Source organism: Saccostrea echinata, unplaced genomic scaffold, assembly GCF_033153115.1.
Source record: "Saccostrea echinata isolate AGI-Se365-2 ecotype Australia unplaced genomic scaffold, CSIRO_AGI_Sech_v1 ptg000022l, whole genome shotgun sequence".
NCBI classification, from domain to species: Eukaryota; Metazoa; Mollusca; class Bivalvia; order Ostreida; family Ostreidae; genus Saccostrea; species Saccostrea echinata.
Genome location: NW_026889771.1, coordinates 1,800,179 through 1,822,194, shown reverse-complemented (window position 1 = coordinate 1,822,194; position 22,016 = coordinate 1,800,179). Strand labels below are relative to the sequence as shown.

The window sequence follows — 22,016 nt, the reverse complement described above, 5'->3', positions numbered from 1 at the left end:
TCTACGGGCCTGCCGGGTGCCAACTTTGGCTTAGTTTAGCGGTTCTGAAGTAGCCAGCTAAAATTTTAATTTGCACCCTTGCGTATAAGTATACAGAATACAAGAAAAATATAAACTTTGGTCAGCCTGTTGTTAAACAATATATCTTCCATCTGGTGTTGGTTTTTCATCAATCTCTGGTCTAAATCCGTATTCAGAAGTATATTATTATATATATTATACTAAAAATTCTAGAAAAAAACTTCCTCTCTTTTACAAAGTCATAGTACTCAGTGTCTGTCAAAATAAAGTTCTGCCAAAATTACTGGCACACTTTTGAGCAAGCAAAAGGCCAAATTTTACACCCGCCAAGAAAACCCGACATACGGTATTTTCAGTAGTATAGATAACATACAACAATAACCAGAATTCATCAAAAATGTTGTCTTGCTTATAAATATCAAATACCCACCTGGAGAAAACAAGGTGTCGCAAAAGTTTGGTGATCTACAGTATATATAAATTGTCAGTATCAGAGAACTCATTTATGATGGAGGGATTGAAGAAAAGATGCATGATTGGAAAAAAAACATAATTAAGAGTTCTTGCAATTTTTATCATTTTCTTAAAACAAAAAAAAAGACAAATTATAAGAATATTTTCTTTTTTAATATTTTTGTTAAAGTATATTCTTTTTGTTATTATAATACTTCTACAAAACATAGATTTCTATCATGCAATTTAAAATTTTGAAAGTTTTTGCAAAAACCTGTGACGTCACAAAAGGATGGAAATACCCTAACGCCTAGCTGCAAAACACGTCATACTACCAATAGTCCTCTGCGTCTCCGCACAAATAAGGCATTCCAAAAAGTGGATAAAATTGACACTGATTGGTTGTAAAAAATTTAGACATCCAATCAAATACTTCCATACAAGGAACTGAAACGTACAAAAGTGCGTAACGGCCATATAACAATCCATGGACAATCTGTGAGCTACTTTCGATTGTCTGAATTTATCACTACAAATCACCGGGGTTGCAACAGAATTATTTGAAGGTCTTCAGTCATACAATAACTTGTTGTTAATTTTATAATTTGTAGAATGTAAAGAACATCAATCACTCAATCTTTAAGAGAAGGGTTAGTCATTTTTGCTGTTTTTAGATTCAAGTGTAACATAATACGAAAATTCACCTTGTTCCATGACAAAACCACACTCTTCTTCGGAAAGCATACTTCTGATTGTATCTCGCCTCAACTCCACGGAAAGATCATCTTTGTTGAGACGGATCTTCACTTTTTTCAAGTTTTTGCTAGACACAAGAAAATTTTTAAATCCAATGATTGACATTTTTGGACAAGCATACAAAGAGAGAAACTCCAAATTCCCTTCGACAAGACAAGCCAAAGAAGCATTCGTCAAATTCTTGATACCTTCCAAGTCCAATTCCTTCAGCAACGTAAGGTGTCTAGCCAAAACGATGATGCTCGTATCCGATAACTTATGATTGTATGCGAGATTCAGATTTCTTATTTCTGGACAATATTTGCAAATCTTTAAAATATCAGAATCACAAACCCTCCTACAAGCGGACAGATCCAGTTTTTGTATCCAGGAATGGTCGAATGGAACTTGCAATGGATTAATTGGTTTAAAGACTTTTGACAAGTCCGAGTCTTCCATGATGGTTGTCTGCGAATTCTTCTGATTCCCTAAATTTCCATTCTTTTGACTTTTTTGCTTGATAATTTCATTTGTTAACCCATACATTACTTTGATTTCGTTTTGTCCTTGAATGACTCTAGGACAACATTTTGATTCGCTGTATGTTTCTCCGGATCTAAAGACTTCATAACAATCGCATTCAGTGTTGCCTGCAGCCATATTTTGATGCAGAGAGGCTATTGGAATTTCCGGAAAACGTTCATTATTACAAAGAACAATCTGTTCAACAAATGGACAACTGTACATCTGAAATTCCTGAAGTCTTGGACAATTCATTACCAGACAACTTAACCCAAATCCTGTGATATGACGACAGTGACAAAGATTGACAAAGCTAAGCCCATTGCAATGCCGAGACAGTTCCATAATTCCATAGTCTGTGATCCCTAAACATCCCTCAAAATCCACCTCCTTCAGTTGAACACAACCGCGTGCAAGAGCAAGAATTCCTTCGTCAGTAACTGCCGATTCATCTGAGTAACATATGCGTAGTTCTTGGAGGTTTCTACAAATGGACAAATATTCCAGTGCTTTGTTGTTTACAAATGTATTTTCCCAATGGTCCAAGCAGAAGCGGAGATCCCTATCACCAAATCCTCGCTCAGCTGCAGCAAACGTGTTGAGAAGAGGACAATTTTTGCCAATGTACTCATACATCTCCTCTGTAATGTTCGTACAGTCCAACAGAGTAAGCTTTCTTAACTTCTTACTTGAACATGCAGCAACAAACAAGTTTTTCATTTCATTTGGATCCCTTTCAAACCTATCTAAAGATAATTCTTCAAGCATCGGCAATGACGATGTGAGATCTAATTCGTCTGTTTCGTGTGTATTACAAGCACTTAATTTCAAACCTCGTAAGTTTTGACATGTCTCAAATATTGTCTTAATTGTGCGCCCACTTGTTCTCCGTAAAGAAACATTTAAGCTTTCTATCTCAGGATGTTCACTTACCAAATCCTGCAATTCAACATTTCTGTTTTGTCTATTCCAGACAATATTGGAATCTTCGTACCTTGGAAAGTCATCCGTATTCTGACATTCGACGAGTGTTAGTTTTTCCAGCTTCGGAAGTGGTCGTATTGGAGGCAAATAAGCACAGAGTTCTGAGTAAAGGCTCCAATCCCACACAATAGTTGTTACATGAGGATATTTTTCAAGAAGTTTACGGAAACATGTAGGAGATACATTTGTATCAACAGTATAAATTGCTTTCAAATTCGGACAGAAAATGTCTTCTCTCAGAAATAAGAGAGGTCCGTTATATTCTTCAAACATACCCATAAGCATCGACTTAAATGGTGTTGGCTCACAAAATCTTTTCAGATAAAGTTTTTCAATGTTGGAGGCAAGATAGTCATCAGGTTCCTCTCCATTTATTTCTGAGTACTTCAAAGTATCGATGTTTCTTGCTATCACGCGGACACGTTGTATATATCCTTGTTCGTCGTCGGCCTCTTTTACCCATTTCAGAAGTCCGCGTGTATTCCAAAGACATTTTCGGTCTCCTAAATCCCGCCAGTGAGTACAAACAGCTTTAACGTTCTTTACAATGTCATAAAATGACATAAAGGAAAATATTATCACAAGAAGTTCATCGGGTAAGTCAGATATCCCAACAGGCATATTAACTGAAATGAGAACGTTGATAATTTTTAAAAGGTTAATTTGTATCTTTTCATGATTATTGATAACCTTTGAGTTATCAATAATCGCAGAGAATGTGGTAAGTATTCAAAACTCAATTTACACAAGATTTGTTTGTGAAACACTGATACCCCCATTTGGCAGTTCATGGCAAAAATTAAAGTTCCCAAATGCAGGTCAAACTCCAAGGTCAAAGTCAAGATATTAAAAATAATGGTACCCCTAGATAGGTACTGTCACAAGCAAAACACGTGAAATAAGAAAGCCCTAGCACCAACCGTTCAAAAATTATGGCCAAGGTTAAAGTTTTTCAAGAGTAGGTCAAACTTCTATGTGAAGATCAAATGGGTCAAAATTAATTGTGCCCAAGGGAAGGTCTTGTCACAAAGATTACAAGCGTGAAATCTTAAAGCCTTAGCACCGACTTTTCAAAAGGTATGACCAAGGTTAGAGTTTTTCTAAAATTTGTCAAACTCCAAAGTCAAGGTGAAAGTTCAAAATTGTTGGTGCCCATTGGTACCCAAGGGAAGGCTTGTCACAAGGAAAATACATGTGATATAAGAAAACCCTAGCATTTACCATTCAAAAGTTATGACCAAGGTTGAAGTTTTTCAAAAGTAGGGCCAAACTGCAAGATCAAGACGAAAGAGTCAAAATTGTTGGAATCACAGAGATGGCATTGTCAAAAGGGACACACCTGTGAAATATTAAAGCCCTAGTACCAACTGATTAAAAGTCATGGCAAAGATTAAAGTTTTTTTTTAAGTAGGTCAAACTCACAGGTTAAGGTCAAAATGTCATCAAAATATTTGCCCCCCCCCCCCCTCAAAAAAAAGATCTTGTCACAAGAAATACATCTGTGAAATATAACAACACTAGCATTATCTGTTCAAAAGTTGTCCAAGGTTAAAGTTTTTTTTAAAAGTAGGTCAAGCTTCAAGGTCAAGGTCCAAATTTCAAATAAAAAATATTTGTGCCTGAAAAAGGTCTTGTCACAAGGAATACACTAGTAAAATATGAAAGCCCTTCTTCAGAAGTTATATCCAAGGTTAAAGTTTAGTAAATTTTTTTAAAACGTGGACTAAACAAGCACTGCAAGGTCAAGGTCAAGAGGTCAAATATACTGGTACTTAATGAAAGGTCTTGTCTCAATGAATATACCAGTGAAATATGAAAGCCATAGCTCCAACTATAAAAAGTTATGGGCAAGATTAAAGTTTTAATAAATTCGAAGAGAGGATATTGATGATGCATGTGTACATATAACACATAAGTGATTTTGTCATCATTTGTGAAACATAATTCAGTTACACCCCAGTGAGCAAAAATGCATAAAAAATATCAGAGTATGTCTTATAAATCCAGTATAAAATGTTTATGCATCTTTTACTGTGCTCCAAATATTTTATTGTTACTATCACAATATAAATAATTTATGCTTCTGATCGTCAGATAGTTGGGGGTAGTGGTTTTAAATCTATTTAGACAAAATAAAGAATAGAAATAAATAAAATAAAGTACACTACATATAAATTACTCTTCTTTTTTTTACTTTTTTTTTTATCTGCCACCATTTCTTCATTGCGACTGTAAGTATGCAGTTTTGTTTTATCTAAGAATTCAGCACCATGAAATCTCATAGAGAGAGAAAGAGAGAGAGAGATTCCTTAAAATGTTTTTAAAACTCAAAACAATAAACCAAGAATATATTCTTTGAAACGTATGGGCGTAAGTTGTTTATAGCTGGTTATTTTATACCCAATGAAGTAGATTTTTTTTTTATAATACATGAAATAATAATATTTTTTAAATCTATTGTCAGCTTATTCTGGTATAGTACAATAATAATAAATAATTAATTATTAGTATCATGATATGTAAAAAGGACTTATCGGGGGGGGGGGGGGGGTAGATCCAAGACTTCCAGTTGAGGTTGAAAAAAGGGGGGGGGGGTCACAAACTAATGACAGCAAAACTTGCAATTAATGTAATTATTTAAAGTTTAATCCCATAAGTTGTCTTGAATTTAAATTTCTTTATTGTTTATTAATTGAAATCAATCTAGAAATTGAAAATTGCTTTATACTTTCCTACTCCTCTCATTTTTTTTCTCAGTGAGAAGGGGAGGGGTGCCTGGTGCGGCGCCACCACTGTGTACAAAAACTATTTCATAAAGAAAACTGAAAAGAAAATATAGGGACAGCTCTTATTGTTTCTGAGGGTGTTACCTTTTTAAGCAAGATTTTGTTGAATAAAATCAATCTTGCGCTGATTGCAGGACAATAAGACAAGGATAAATGAACACCCGTACATGTCTTTCACTTATGACTGTGACCCACATCATGGCCGTAGGAACCGGAAGGGGCTGATAATTTTGCCGATATATAGATTACTATCATAAACATAGATACTATATGCTTGTGCCCCTCAATAAAAACGTCTGATGACCCTTTTTTTTTTTTTTTTTTTTTTTTTGCTTGTCAGGAAATTTTGGGTAGTGCCTCCTCAACTGTCAACTGAAAATGTATGGCTGAGCCCCCCCCCCCCCCCAATGAATTTGCTTCCTACGGGCCTGCACATATCAGCAATATAAATGCAGCTCTACTCTTTTTATAAACCATAAAAACCATTATGTGCAATGAAATCGAAAGTAGGAATTTTACACTATAGTTACGTATGCTAAAAACGAATAATTATTTTGTACATTTACATGAAAAATAATCATATAATTTTCGCAGATTTCTATCTTTACAAATTCCTTGCAATTAAGATATTTGGGAGAGAAATATTCGAATATTTTGCAAGAGAAGGGGGGGGGGGGTTCTAGCAAATATCGATAAATATAAAATAATGAACAGGGCTGATTTATTTTCTGCTTTAGCCTTAAATTAGTGATTTTTAACAGGTTTATCTTTCTTAAGAATATTTTTTTGGAAATGTATTTCATATTATTCCAAAGAAACTCACATTTAGGGCGACAATGTTTTGATGAGTTTTGTTTGCTTAATAAACCATTCTGATAAGTTGCGACACCCCTTTTCAATTAATCTATGTCTCTGTTTCGAAAACGACGTTCAAAATACTGTTACAAATGAATATAAAGGGATTAGAAACAAGTCTTTCCAACTTTTTACTTCCTCCCTTTTTCCAAATCATTTAGAACTTTTATATGTTAAAATACTCGCAAGTTAAGGATCTAAGAATTTCGCATTAAAAGTCTATTTCCATTTAAACAATTTTTTTTTGCAATTACTTCTATCCATTTATTGAATTACATTGTAGTTCTTCAGTTTAGAAACATTCGTTTTAAGATCATTTCAGGTATCTCGTTTTTTTTTTTCGGACTGCCCTCTTCCCCACTTTGAAAAACAAACTTCGTGCCTGGACGCGCATTCCAAAGATCAGCTAATATTTGCAGGCGTGTAGGAAAAAGTCCGGAAAACTAAGTTGGACAGGCTATCGTCATTTGAAGCAAGTCGTATGTTTTTTTTAATGATGTTCAATACTCAATACTTACATGTAATTAGGAGCGATGCATCGCACAAAAATGTGTTCAAGGGATAGAAATACAATGTTCCTTCTTAAAAATTATATTAGCATAGGGACCAGGTAGAGTGAAAACTTTCCGAGACAGTAACACAGATTATTTTTACTGTACATGTATCTATAAATTTCAATCAGTTAAACACGCAGTTGCCATCAAGACTGCGATGTGAAATCAATTTCCAACTGTCCTTAATTGTCTTAAATTAATTATGAAGTTTATTAGTAAGATAATAAATATCTATCCCAATTAATACTAGTTTTAATTCAAAGTCACATATGTAAAATCGCTCAAGGTAATTTTTCCGCCCTACGACGTTACGTTTCTAAAAATGACGTTCTACTAGCATTTTTCTTTTAAAACACCGTCATACTTCAAACTCTCTTTTTCAAAAAATATAATCGATATCGAAAAAAGAAAAACGGCAAAGAAAAGCTAAAAGTCTACACTATCAATTGACAAAACCCCGTTACTTTTTGAGACAGGGCCATTTTTGATGGTTCGTGGCTCTTGCTCTTTCAACATTCAGTTTTGTGTACAAAAAAATGTTCTTTCGATATAAATTACGTTAAAAAATTTGACTGTCAACGGGCATTTTAATCAAACTTTGTATGACAAATCGATTGCACCAAACGCACCCTTTCAAAAACGCACCTCATTACTTTATATCCTATCTTCACATTAGATGAACGATCCCTTATTGTAGCCCTACAATCCCCATGGGCCATAATTTGAAAAGAATTGAATCTGCATTGTCTGAGAATGCTCTCATATTGTTACCACTTATCATGGCTCTGCTTTTCAGTTTGAGAGAAGATTTTTCTGACATATTCCTGAATAAAGCTTTTATTCTTCAAGAATATTGCCACTCCAACTCTACCCTGGAGATATATTCAAACTGCCCTACTTGAGGATGCTTGCATATTATTTAATATCACTTATAGTCCTGATGTTAATAATGTCTCGGTTTAAAAGATGTGTGAAAGTTGGTCAATATATGGGGTCTCACTTGCTCAGTGGTTAGAGCCACGGTACATGTATGCCAAAGACCCTGGGTTGAGTCCCTCTTGAAACTTGATTTTTCACCACCTGTTACATTTGGCACCCAATATGATAAGAATATTTAAAAAAAAAAATCCTGAATTTTCCTGTATATTCCTCTATGAGATCTTTCATATGCACCTACCATCCTGGGCATGATCTGAACAGAGTTGAATCCATACTACTGGTAGTGGTACCTGATGATGTTTGCAAATCAGTATGACTAACTGTGGCTCTGCTATTTCTTGATATATTTTTTTCTTAAATATGTAACAGGAAAGGAGAAAAATCTGACAGACCAGACAGGGATTCAAACCCGGGCCCCCTGAATCTCCAGTCAGAAGTTTTACCAACTGAGCTATCGAACCCACCTGACCTCCACAAATATTTCTACTATTAAATTAAAATAAAAATATTCTTTTGGATGTTTTCAACAGTTTAAATTTTTTCAAGGTAAGGGGCTGACATAGGGCTGGTGATTCATAACCAGTTTCTTTTGTGCTAAGCAGATGAAGATCATAGACTTAGAGACTCTCTATGGAAGGGACATAGATCATCAGAGGTCTATTACTTCCAACTTTCAGTATACCGGTATTCATTTTCAGCTGGGTGAACTGAGACAAATAAGACATAAGAAGCTTTAATTAATTAAGGTGTTCAATTCCTAATTGGACAAAATTCTCTATCTTTAAATATCAATCTGATATAAAATACTCTTGCATTCATCTAAAGTAGGGATTGATATGAGGAGAGAATTTTCAAAAATGTTACTACCTCATAAAGATAATCTCACTTTAATCAATATACCCCTGTAATCTTAAATACAGGTACTAAGAATACAAACAAATGTTGTAGTGAAAAAAAAGTAATTTAATTATTAAATTAGGAATAACACTACAGTTAAACTACTGGATAATGACTCCCATCATCAGTTTGATTAAGTGCATCAGATTTAACAATTTATGGGAGAAGAGACTGCATCGAACCATTTAATTATTAACATTTTACATTTTCAGGGAAAATTTATTTATTGTATCTGTATTCTTTTTGTGCCCTTTCTTTTACTTTTTTTCCCTGCTTTTGATTTCTACTTTTAAGACATTGGTTGTAATAAATTATCATCTTAAGCACCATGTTTCTAACAGAAATTTTACAATCAAAATGTCGCTTTGTTAAATTAAGCTGTTTTAAATAAACAATATTGGTCTGGATATCAAATGTTCATCAAATCCATTATTCATAGTATGTAGTCTTGACATATAACTTCAGAATGAAAAGGAGGTCATCCATGAATCACAATAAAATGATGTAATCTATTTTGCTTTAAGTGTAGCATAAAATAGCTACAAAGCGCTCGAGTTGTCTGAGAAGGTGGAAAATTGTCCAAACAGTGGCCAAGTTCTTTGAATCAAAGGTGATTGTCAATGTGAATTGTTCTACAGGAGAGCTGTCTTAGGGGTGACTTGTCCAGCATTGTAGTGCATGTGCAAGCTGATTTTACAACATATTATCTGGTTATATATTTACTTAGCTTATATATTCAGTGTGGACCCTGAGGTTCATAAACTTCAGACTGAAGTTTAATAATTGACTGTAAAGAAGGTTAAACTCCCCATCCCCACCCTAACAATAATTCACTGACATTGTATCTACTTATTTAGTTTAATAAATGTCTCCAATGCCTATATCATAACTGAACAAAGCCAGATATCTATAGACATGATGACCATACTTAGAAATGTAAAATGAATTCAGTCAAAACACATATTATCAACTTACATACATAACTTTGATGGATAGTTATTATTATACTTGTACAAAGTGGTCATCTAATGATTCATCATCAGTTATCATACATGTAGATACTGAGTTGGGATATATTAATGAAAATTAGTCGAAGGGAATCCTTCTATAATCTATAACCACAAAATATGATGAAAAACTGCTTTAAATTCATAATTAATTGCAGAGAATTTTAATTTAATAAACACTTAAGCACCTATTTAGAAAAAATCACCAGTAGTCCTAAATTATATGAAAAAAGTCAGTGCTTTTTAGTGTTATAAACACAATAGAGGAAATTCGCGTCACAACTTTGTTTCGAATTAGCATTAGACTTGTGTGATCAAGATTTAAATTTATTCGTGCTTACAATGAACTTATCGCTAATAAAATAAGATAATTATTCTTATTTTATCTTTTAAAACACTGTCTTACTTACAATAAATCGACTTTACAAATCATAATACATGCCGATTCGTATGCGGTTGCCTATTGCCGGGTGCGTCGATTTACCCAAATGGACCCAAATGGAACCCAAATGGAACCAAATGGACCCAAATGGAACCCAAATGGACCCAAATGGAAACCCAAATGGACCCAAATGGAATATTAAACATATATTATCGTATTCTCAAGTTGTTACTCATTTAAAATGTTGAAAATAATGAACTTGCAAATGGAGAATATTTAATTATTCATTTCTAATATTGTATTTTAAAATACAAATTGATTTTTTTTTTCATTTTGTAATAACTATTGCATATCATTGAATATAAAATTGAAGTATTTCATTTTAAAATTTATATAGTTTTCATGGCCGTAGGAACCGGGGGGGGGGGGGGGGGGGGGGGGGGGTGTAGCACGGGGCCTGTGCCCCCCCCCCCCCATAATTTTGCCGATATATATATATATATAATACTAAAGAAAATTCATTCGTATTTAAAATACAATATTAGAAATGAATAATTCATTAATATTCTCCATTTGTAAGTTCATTATTTTCATCACTTTAAATAAGTATTGTAACAACTTGATAATACGATAATATATATATTTAATATTGCATTCGATTTCCATTTGGGTCCATTTGATTTCCATTTGGGTCCATTTTGATTTCCATTTGGGTCCATTTGGGTCCATTTGTGTTCCATTTGGGTAAATCGACGTGCCGCCTATTGCCTAATAAAAGTTGGATGCCGATCTCGACGATTCAAAACATAATTCCTCGTACGATTCTGTTGTTGCCTTTTTTCAATAAGAGGTTATAAACTGTCTAAATATTTAATTTAATTAGTCAAATTGTCCAACTTCTCACGTAAGAGATGAAGATAAACGAAGCCCACATGCCGATCGCGATGTCAATTAAGAAATGACCATACACTTATTTTCAGAATTTTTGAAGTAAATATTGAATAAAACAGAATTGTTCAAGAGTGTTATAACTTTTTTTGCTTCAAAATGTTTCATTTTAAACACCAATAACATCTATATTACGTGGTTATAGCGAGCGCAGCGAGCGGCGCAAAGCGCCGCTCGTCACTGCGAGCTCTAACGACAACGCCTGGGCGAAGAGAAAATTCGGACTACTGCACATTCATTCAATAGAATTTTTTTCCGCAGTAATTCTGACCCACAATGCATCGCTTCTTGTTCTCGCTGCTAACTTCGTTCACGCGGTGACAACAACTAAAATTTCACAAAAAATAAACTCACCTTAATTAATGGCTATTGCATGCAGATAGTAGATTAAACGATTTACAGTCACTTCGTACACAAACCGAGTCGTACACAAACCAACTCGTATACAAAAAGTCAACTCGTACACAAAAAAAAGTCAACTCGTATACAAACCAGAAGTCAACTCGTACACAACTCATACATACGTTTTCCTATGTGATTTAAGGTAATATTTGCCATAGTTTCCAAAAAAATTGAGAAGTCAACTCGTACACAAATGTGTTTTCTGTACATTTTTAACTAGTACATGTGTATATATATATTTATAGATCTTAATCTTAATTGGCTATACACATCAAAGACACATTGCTTAACTATAACATATTCTCTAATTGTATCAACATTTTGGCACATGAGTTAACTAAATCAAGATTGTCAAATTCATTCTTAATTCTTAAATTAATTCTTAAATAAACGGAATTATCTTAAATAATTCTTATATTGTAAATTTGTTAAATATGTAGTTGAAAAACTTAATTCAAATGGATTTCTAATTGTCAACAGAATTGATATACGTAGTTTTTATATTTCTAAAAAGTTTTCTGTTATGCAAGTAATGCATGTTGATGTAGAATATAATATTTTATAGCATCCTAATTTATTATGTTAAATAGATATATAGTGTAGATAGTAAATTCGATCTAAATACATGGTAAGAATTTAATGGTATACTGTATAACACATTTTTCTTGCACTTATCTAAACTTATTTAAACGAAAAAAGTTTTAAAAACTTACCGTCTTGCTGCAGGAAAGACAACTCTCTCGAACCATGGTGAAGTATAAGGAATGAAGAAACTTGGAGACGTTTTCGATACATATAGTATCTCATAATTAAAGGATACCGAATTATGAGCATCTCGTAATTAGCGTTTTCCGCAGATCCAAGAAACCACCGCGCGGGTGTTGGTTTAACAATACTTCTTTGATGTCTTTGATGTTCCTATCCTATCAGGGAAGTTGAATTATTTAAATATTTAGGGAAAAAAACTTAAAGAAAAGTAACACTTCGTGTTATCAAACATTATTTGTATAAAATTAAATCATAACGATTGTATATAAATGTTGTGTACGAGTTGACTTCTGGTTTTTGTGTACGAGTTGACTTTTTGTATACGAGTTGGTTTGTGTACGACTCGGTTTGTGTACGAAGTGACTGGACACCGATTAAACGTTCTTTGTTAAAATATTTGCACTTTTTAAATGCAGCTAACGTACGACGTCATGTGACGTCACAGTCTAAGACGTTCCAAATGTCTCGTGCGGTTTGAAGAGGCGGGTCTTAAAATGAAGTGAACAATGCGCTCGCCCCAACGGTCGCACCGTCAACATATTAACTATCTTTGGGTATAATTATACGAGTAGCGAATTGCAAGGCTACCGCTTGGGATTTCTATTTTTAGAGCGACTCTGAGCACTAGCGACAGTTTTCACTGGTACACCGCCCAATCCCAGAATGAAGTATGTAGAAAGAACTGCTAAATCCCTTGTTTGAAACAACAAAAGGATAATGACTACTTTGTTGATAAACATGCTTAAGTTTTATATTCAGGAAAACGAAAGTAGGCTAGCAATAATCTCAACTGCGATGGACCGAATTTTCTCAGCTTTTGAAATAATCAGCTGTTTCTAATTTTAAATCTAGACAACACTGAATTACTTGTCATATTTATTTAAGTTATATTGTTAAATAGGTCAAAATTAAAGACTACTTTAATTAACATCCTCGTCGAAATCAAGTTGGAGAAATCGGGTGGGGGTCTATTCCGTTGAACAGTGAATTTTTGCTGAATATTTTTATTGGGCGTAATTAATGTTGTTTTGTAGAAAAAAGTGGGGAGATTTGCTCCCAGCCAACCACCAGCAATTCTACAATTAGCCCCATTAGGTTCTGATGCTCATGGTTTAATGCACAGGACCCCCCCCCCCCCCATTTGTTGATGTATAATGCACTATAAAAATTCACAGTTGATGCAATAAGTCATACATGTGTATGTATCCAGAGATATATATGTCTCTGGTATCTGATGTATCCCCCCCCAAAAAAAATATAAATAACCTCTCTATTTATATCATTGGTATATTTTTATACATAGCTTATTAATGCATTAATTGTGAATTTTTATAGTGCAATATACATCAACATATATGCTTAAAAAAATAAATAAAAAAATAACTCGGGAAGCCCAAAATTTTAGAGGGTTGGGGTGGGTCGTGTTCCTGTTCCCTTGAAGCACCTGTGGTTTAATTATGTACATTTTGTCTCTTGTCTTTTATACAATAAGCTGAACTCTGATTGATTGCAAAGATCAATAATATGCGCTAGTCATTATCTTTCAATAAATCGCACAAAAAATTAACAAATTTAAATAAATTCAGTCTAACTAAAATTACATGTAGATCTTTATTCCGCTCCAACAAGATTGCTACACATTGCGATCTAGTTGGGTCTAATTTTAATTTTTTTTTGCTCTCACTAAAGGAAAGGGATCAAGACATTCTTTGATTTTGATGCAAATTCTATTGTGTGAAATGGAAATAAAAATTATAATAATGGATTGCCAAGTCATAATTGCAACACTTCTTTTATGGAAATCTATAGCTTGAACTTGTTTTTTTTTTTTAGAAGTTTGAAAATTTGCCTTAGCAGAATAGAAATACTTTCCTTGTCATCTGAAATGTAGGAGAATATAGGTACCCCTTAATCTTCAGAATTTTTATGCCCCCGCCATAAAATGGTTGGGGGGCATATAGTGTTACCCTGTTCCGTCATTCTTTCATTCCGTCATCATTGAATTTCCGTTCATTATCTCGGCAACAGTTGTACACATTCAACTCAAATTTGATATATGGATACGTCATAGGAATATGCAGGTCAAATTTGAATTTGGTCATGGTATTGACAGTTATCCCCCTTGAACTTGGAAAAGATTTAAAAATTCTCAATTTCTAATCATTATCTTGGCTACAAATTTAGAATTTGCAATTTGAAATTTTGGCTGTCTGCGGGGGCATTTGTGGTGTTACCACACACATCTAGTTTGTAAAATAAAATCCATGCCCTTTGGTCTTTGTTTTCATTTCCCAGCAAAATTAATCTATCATGGTACATGTACATTCTCTGACAATTCCTCAGAATTTTTTTTTAATATTTTTGAAATCAAATATTTCTGAAATTAAGCAAAGTTTACGGTTCAGTGCAGTCATTTAGGGTACATACCAGTAATATTCCAAATCACTTTTCATTTAATTTTATTTAAATGCAAAAGGTGTAAATAATTTTTTGCCAGAAATTGGCTGCTTGGTATTGACAGAAAGCAGTTTCAGTGATTATGGTACAATTCATTGAGTATACCTTCCATAAAGTAACCATGACTGGGAGATTCTTTTTTATCTCTGATATAGTGTAAAACAGGTCACTTCAAATAATTTGTGTGTTGCAGGTTGAGACATCTGAGTTGTGTCCCCTCCTTTGTCATAATGCCAGCTAGTGTAAAGCTGAGATTGATCAATGTACTCTAAGCTAACTAAGGACTGTGCTCTAGACCTGGTGTATTCCTAAGGGAATAGAGAGCCAACAGGTATTTATTCTTACTGATTGCATGACTAAATATTAATAAAATGTATTAATCATATCTTAATGAATTCCATCTGTTTAACAATCTTTGATTTACCTCATTACTTAAAAAAAAAATGTTACACAGAGGAATTGTCCATTTCAGAAAGACAACTATAGTTGTAAGGGTCCAATCACTATGAATCGATTTCATTGAACATTTATATGGGAGTGGGATATAACTCAGTCAACAATATTAGTTCTCTTTATAATATCCTTAGCTTTCAAATTTTCTACGTGATTCAGGCCACAGAAGGAAGACACATGTAGTTTATGAGATCACACAAAATAAGTTTGTTTGTAGACCATTCTGCGTCATCACATTTATGGTGATGTGTTAAATACACATAAATAAATACATGTATAACTTTAATTCACTCTGTCTTACAAATTAAAACCCTTCAATATTATATACAGAAGTAGTTGATGAAAGGTTGACACCTACATACACTGTAAATGAACTTAAAATTTAAGAAATACCAGGTACATCTTCTAAGATTGAATTGTGTGTCTTTCAAGCTTGTTTACTTCCATTATGAATTAATAATTAAACCCTCAGTTTGGCCCTCTCTCACTTTCATATTTTTAGCTCACCTGAGCCGAAGGCTCAAGTGAGCTTTTCTGATCACATTTTGTCTGTAGTCTGTCTGTCTGTCCATCTGTAAACTTTTCACATTTTCGACTTCTTCTCCAGAACCACTGGGCCAATTTCAACCAAACTTGCCACAAAGTATCCTTGGGTAAAGGGGATTCAAATTTGTTCAAATGAAGGGCCACACCTTCTTCCAAGGGGAGATAGTTATGAATTTGTGAAAAATTAATGGCATCTTTAAAAAATCTTCTTCTCAAGAACCACTGAGCTTGAAAATATGAAACTTATGTGGAAGCATCCTCAGATAGTGTACATTCAAGTTTGTTCAAATCATGACCCCCGGGGGTCGGGTGGGGCCACAATGGTTGTTCAAAGTTTTACATAGGAATACATAGGAAAAATCTTTAAAAATCTTCTACTCAAGAACAGCAAAGCCATGATTGGTCATATTTAAATGGAAGCATCCTCAGGTAATGTAGATTCAAATTTGTTCAATTCATATCCCCCCCCCCCCCAAACCACTTTTATATTTAAACTTTTCAACCTTTCAAGACTAAACTGATTTCTGCTTTTTCCTAGCCATAGTGCTCAGGTGAGCGATGTGGCCACTGGGCCTCTTGTTTTAATTTTATATTATCTATTCCTTTATTTGCTTAGCTTGACATTGAATGATCAGTTACATCATTACTACATTTTGTTATATTTATTTTTGAAATAATAATTTCACAGGTGAATCACAACAAGCAACTACCTAAACAAAGTTGAGAATCTGAGGGTGTCCTACCAAACCTATCCTGTCCTGTTTGAAGAATTCCAGGCCAAGAAAAGTGATGCACAAACTTCTGCACTCTCTGCACATTTACTTGTTTTTAAATGTCTAAAATTGTTTGAAAAAGTTTAATTACTTACTGGTACCGTGTATATGTATCCACATTTCAACAATGACAAAGTAATTTATTCCCAAGTCAATAAAACAATGTATCAGTGTTTTCAATATCTTTATTTGAATTCAAGATGAAAAGGTTATTACATGTACATACCAATACTTGTTTTTTTTGTGTACTGGTAATACATGCTATGAAAAATTGTAATATCATAAAGTATAGTCGCCCTGATGCTTATACTTATGTGACTTTTTTTATTTAAGAGGTCTTCCCAAGTTAAGTCAGTAAAATCTAAATCTGCAAAAATTCTATCATTAAGGATTCAAAAATACCTTCCAGTTATGGCTGAATTGTCATGGATTCTACCTGCATGTATACTATAATTGAACTATGCCTATATAATTCAATAACTGTGAACAAACTCCAACATTATACCCCCTATACATTTTTTTTCTGAAAATGCCAATATCAATTTTCTTAATGTAACCTTGAACTTGCCAAAATGATACTGGTTAAGAAAGAAAAGATGCATCTTCTATTCATCATAAATCTTTAAATAAAAGAGAGATATTTACTGTTTCTCCATTAAGACATTATAGACCTGACATGAGCAATGTTTTTTGGCCAATGACCTTGAACTTGCCACAATATCATGGGTAAAGGTTATGATGTACTTTCAGCTTACAAATAATCTTTGAAGTTTCCAGTTTCAATACTTGTCCATGAGGGAGTAATGAAATGAAAACAAATTTCACACATTTACTGCCAGTAATCTTGACATTGGATAAGGTCATGAAACACCATTTAGTCATAAGCAATCTTTGTGTCAAGTATCATTTGCAAATTATGCATTTGACAAAGGTAATACACTTTTTCTGCCAGTTACCTTGAACTTGCTGAAAAATGACCTTGATTTAAGATCGGTCATAACCGCAGGTCATGCTCAATATTTGCGATAAGTGTGAGTCTCTAAATGTTCTCAATTACAAGATACAGTCAAACAGGAATTATAGATTTTTATAAATTTTTATTTTATAAAATCACCTCAAACTTCATCAAATAACCTTGGGTCAAGGCCATCACACATATATTCAATTTACGCATGAGGCACAAACTTCCAATGCTTCTTCAATAGGAAATCAGGGTTTGGGCTACAGTCAGCCTTTTCATTCAGCCCTCACTCAAAAAAGTGTAAGGTAAATATGAACAACATAAAGAAAAGAAAATGAAAGAAAAGACAAAAATTTTATATTACTTATAGATGAATGAAAAATGAAACTTATACTTGTGTATTGGGAACATGTCTGAGAGAGGAACAAATGACAACTCTGCATAGGAGATTGATATCCTACAAGTTTAAATAAGGTCCACAGTATCAGTAAACAATAAAAAACTATACTAACATCACATGTAATTTTTTTTTCTGTAGCCAGAAGATTAATAATAGGACAATAATTTCTTCTTGGGTTGCAGTGTTGTTGAAGTGTATACATTGAATTGTTAAATTATGGTCACTTGACATAGGTGGAGTAAAACCTCTCTTATTGATAAAACTTGGATATTTCAGAGTTCCACAGATCCGTATAAGGCATTCAGGTGGGTTCAATTTCTGGTGGCCAGATAGTTAAATTGGTAGAGCAAATGACTACTGATTCAGGGGGCCCTGACTTGAATCCTGGTCTGGTCCATACACCCCATTGCTTATCTCCTTTCTGTCTATGCAAAGAACTTGACAATGCAGACTTTCCCTCAATGATAGAAGTGCTGTCTCTGCAGACTGTACTTGTGACCTACACATACACAAGGAAAAATCTTTTAAGACTTTAAGAGAACATAGTGTCTGTTTGAATTGATCTATTTCACGTTTCAATGTTGTTAACAGCATATTTCTAAGTTGTAATAAAACAAGAGGCCCATGGGCCACATCGCTCACCTGAGCACATTGGCTAGGCAAAAGTACAAATCAGTTCAGTATTGAAAAGATTTACGGGGGGGGGGGGGGGGGGGAGGCTTGAATTTTAAACTACCTGATGATACTTCCATGTCAATAAAACAAATGGCTTTGTTGTACTTGAGAGGATTTTAAAAAAATTTCCCATATATTCCTTTGTAAAAATTTGATCCCCCATTGTGGCTCCTCCCTACCCCAGGGGTCATCATTTGAACAAACTTGAATCTACACTACCTGATGCTTCCATATCAGTATGACTGAACATAGCTTTTCTGTTCTTGAGAAGAAATATTTTTTCTATATGTTCTTATGTAAAACTTTCGATCCCCCATTGGGCCCCACCCTACCCCTGGGGGTCATCATTTGAACAAAATTGAATCTACACTACTGAGGATGCTTCCATATCATAGTGACTAATCATGGTTTGTTCTTCAGAAGAAGATATTTTCCTATATATTTCTATTTAAGACTTTCATCCTCCATTGTGGCCCCACCCTACCCCCGGGGGTCATGATTTGAACAAACTTGAATCTACACTACCTGAGGATGCTTCCATATAAATATGATTCATCATGGCTTTGCTGTTCTTGAGAAGAAGATTTTTAAAGATTTTTCCTATATACATGTATTTCTATGTTAAACTTTGATCCTCCATTGTGGCCCGCCCTACTCCCAGGGGTCATGGTTTGAACAAACTTGAATGACTGTACACTACCTGAGAATGCTTTCATATAAATATGACTCATCATGGCTTTGCTGTTCTTGAGAAGAAGATTTTTAAAGATTTTTGCTACATATTTCTAGGTAAAACTTTGATCCTCCATTGTGGCCCCGCCCTACCCCCGGGGGTCATGATTTGAACAAACTTGAATGTACACTACCTGAGGATGCTTCCATATGAGTTTCATCTTTCCTGGCCCTATGGTTCTTGAGAAGAAGATTTTTAAATGATGCCATTATTTTTTCACTAATTCATAATTATCTCCCCTTGAAAGAGGGCTTGGCCCTTTATTTGAACAAACCTGAATCCCCTTTACTCAAGGATACTTTGTGGCAAGTTTGGTTGAAATTGGCCCAGTGGTTCTGGAGAAGAACTCGAAAAAGTGAAAAGTTTACAGACAGACAGATGGACAGACGGATGCCGGACAAAATGTGATCAGAAAAGCTCACTTGAGCTTTCAGCTCAGGTGAGTTAAAAATACATACACATGTAAAAATTAACTCGCACTTTTTCAGGTAATCATATTAACTTGTTACAATCACTGGAATCTTGGACATCCTTCGCATTTGAAGACAAGTGTCACAGAAAGTGTGTTGGACATACCCTTGTTGCACTTCATATCTGAAACAATGACAGAAAAAATTTGAAAGGGATGTTTCATTAATCATTACATGTAAATGGTCTTTTCAAATTAAATACAGTGGTCTGCAACTGCACTAGAAAAACATGAAATCAAAAGGCCCATGGCCACAATGATCACCTTAGTCACTATGGCCATGTTGTTCTTTATAAGTAGATTCCCCCCCCCCTCCCCAATCTTCCGAAGTAAAACTTGATTGTTTTGCCTGTTCTAGCTGGCTCAACCCTAGCCCCGGAGATATGAGGATCCCAGCTTCCTTAGAAATATTACTTATCTTTTTATTGTTCTTGAGAAGAGATTTTTAAAGATTTGTTTCCATATATATTCCTTTGTAAATTAATTGCTCATAATGGCCCCACCATACCCCCCATGTCATAATTTGAACAAATTTGATTGAACGTACAATACACAACCTAATGCTTCCATGTAAATACAGTTGAACTTCAGTATCGAGAACACTGATATCTCAAATACCATGGATATGTCGAAGTCCCAATTGCTTATTGTTTAAGTAACATACCCTTGATACCTTGAATCCTCAGATATCTCAAAGTTTTTTCTTGGTCCAATCGAGTTTGAGATAATGAGATTTTACTGTATGAACAATTATGCCTTAGCTTGATTGAGAAGATTCTATAAAAAATTCCTACATATTCTAATGTAAAACTTGATCACCCATTGTTGCCCCATACTACCCTAGAGGGTCAATTAAGCTATGAATGATTGTGAATCTACACTATATAATAAAGCTTGCACATAAGTTTCAACTCACCTGGCCCAGTGGTTCTTGAGAAAGATTTATATTTATCAAATATGTCATAAAATTTTCACTAATTATCTATTATCTCCTATTGAAAGAGAGCGGGACCTTTAATTTGAATATCTTTCATTTGATCCACAAATTTAGATCAGAATTCAAAGCTCAATTGAGCCTTCAGCACAGGAAAGCTAAATATGTTTCAAAATTAAGGGAACAATCATTTCATTCTAAGAAGGGGGGGATAGAGGGCTATTTTTCAAGTCAGCTTATTTCTTTCCATACCAGTGAAGGACAAACAAACTATTTTCAAGATGATAAATACAGAAAATTATATATATTTTTTCTTCACTTATAACATTTTAACCCCCCCCCCTTACACACACACACACACAAGGGGAGGGGGGGGGAGGACAAATTATTTGTTTTCAACATTTTGAGGTTCAGATTATTTATTTCCAAAATCTGCAAGTCACTTCCCCCTTTCAGAATCAAATGGTCTACTCCCTTTCCACAGGCACTTGTTTCTGTAATACTTTTTTTAACCCATAGTATGATAGTATATTAATAACATAAGGTATCCAACTCGTATGCAGGTAACGATCACAGGGGGTGCTTCCGGAATGTAAACAATGTTAATAAAGAGAAAGAAATATTTGTAGATCTACTAAATTGTATCAGTCATCACGATCATGGGTTTTAAAATATATATATTTTTAATTTATATTGTTTACATTTCGGGAGTAAGCCCCTGTGATACGTTTACCATGTTTCATAATTGGCTAAGTTTCTTACTCTGAACTTCTTTCCATTAAATCAGTTGATCAAGCACTTGTAGAAGGACAGCTCCCTTCTTGTGTCCTATCTTGGGGTCATTGTTACACCTGCAAGTCAGTAATTTGCTCACAAATACCATAAAACACCACATGTTCTACTTTCTCGTCTCTACTTTCGTTTTGATTTAATGCATTTCCGTGAATATAAAGCTTACTTCCGTTAAAGGGAGAAGTCATTAAAAATGCTTTTTAAATAAAAATAATGTAAAGAGATATCTCTTTACAGTAAAGAGATATCTCTTTTTGTTTGAGAGATATCTCTTTTGGACACTTTTGAAAGATATCTCTTTCACTTTGAGAGATATCTCTTAAGATAAACTTAGAGAGATATCTCTTTTACTCTGAGAGATATCTCTTTAACTTGGAAAGATATCTCTCAAAGTAAAAGAGATATCTTTCTAGGTGAAAGAGATATCTCTCTAAGTGAAAGAGATATCTCTTTAACGCTAAGAGATATCTCTCTTAACGAAAGAGATATCTCTCAAAGGAAAAGAGATATCTCTCTAAGTGAAAGAGATATCTCTCTTAGTGAAAGAGATATCTCTCTTAGTGTAAGAGA

The 22,016-nt window shown here is 34.1% G+C and overlaps 1 protein-coding gene and 2 long non-coding RNA genes across 4 annotated transcripts; 1 reads left to right on the top strand and 2 right to left on the bottom strand.

Moving 5' to 3' along the window:
* Positions 1-899: 899 nt before the first annotated feature.
* On the bottom strand, positions 900-10,218 carry LOC133190776 (uncharacterized). The gene is made up of 2 exons (XM_061326464.1): positions 10,164-10,218; positions 900-3,341 (listed from the first exon to the last, which is right to left on the bottom strand). The coding sequence occupies exon 2, from the start codon at positions 3,334-3,336 to the stop codon at positions 1,126-1,128; it is 2,211 nt and encodes a 736-aa protein (XP_061182448.1). The 5' UTR covers positions 3,337-3,341; positions 10,164-10,218; the 3' UTR covers positions 900-1,125.
* Positions 10,219-12,700: 2,482 nt separating this feature from the next.
* LOC133190774 (uncharacterized) lies at positions 12,701-16,657 on the top strand. 2 transcript variants are annotated; one of them, XR_009721610.1, is made up of 3 exons: positions 12,701-12,921; positions 14,904-15,041; positions 16,398-16,657. It is a non-coding gene; the product is annotated as an uncharacterized LOC133190774 (long non-coding RNA). The 2 variants fall into 2 exon arrangements; XR_009721611.1 differs by lacking the exon at positions 12,701-12,921 and adding an exon at positions 14,094-14,154.
* A 1,121-nt stretch (positions 16,658-17,778) lies between these two features.
* LOC133190775 (uncharacterized) lies at positions 17,779-21,542 on the bottom strand. The gene is made up of 3 exons (XR_009721612.1): positions 21,417-21,542; positions 19,710-19,845; positions 17,779-18,342 (listed from the first exon to the last, which is right to left on the bottom strand). It is a non-coding gene; the product is annotated as an uncharacterized LOC133190775 (long non-coding RNA).
* Between the last annotated feature and the right edge of the window lie 474 nt (positions 21,543-22,016).

Excerpts from the sequence above, each read along its gene's own strand:
- LOC133190776 (XM_061326464.1), bottom strand. The coding sequence starts at position 3,336 with ATGCCTGTTGGGATATCTGACTTACCCGATGAACTTCTTGTGATAATA.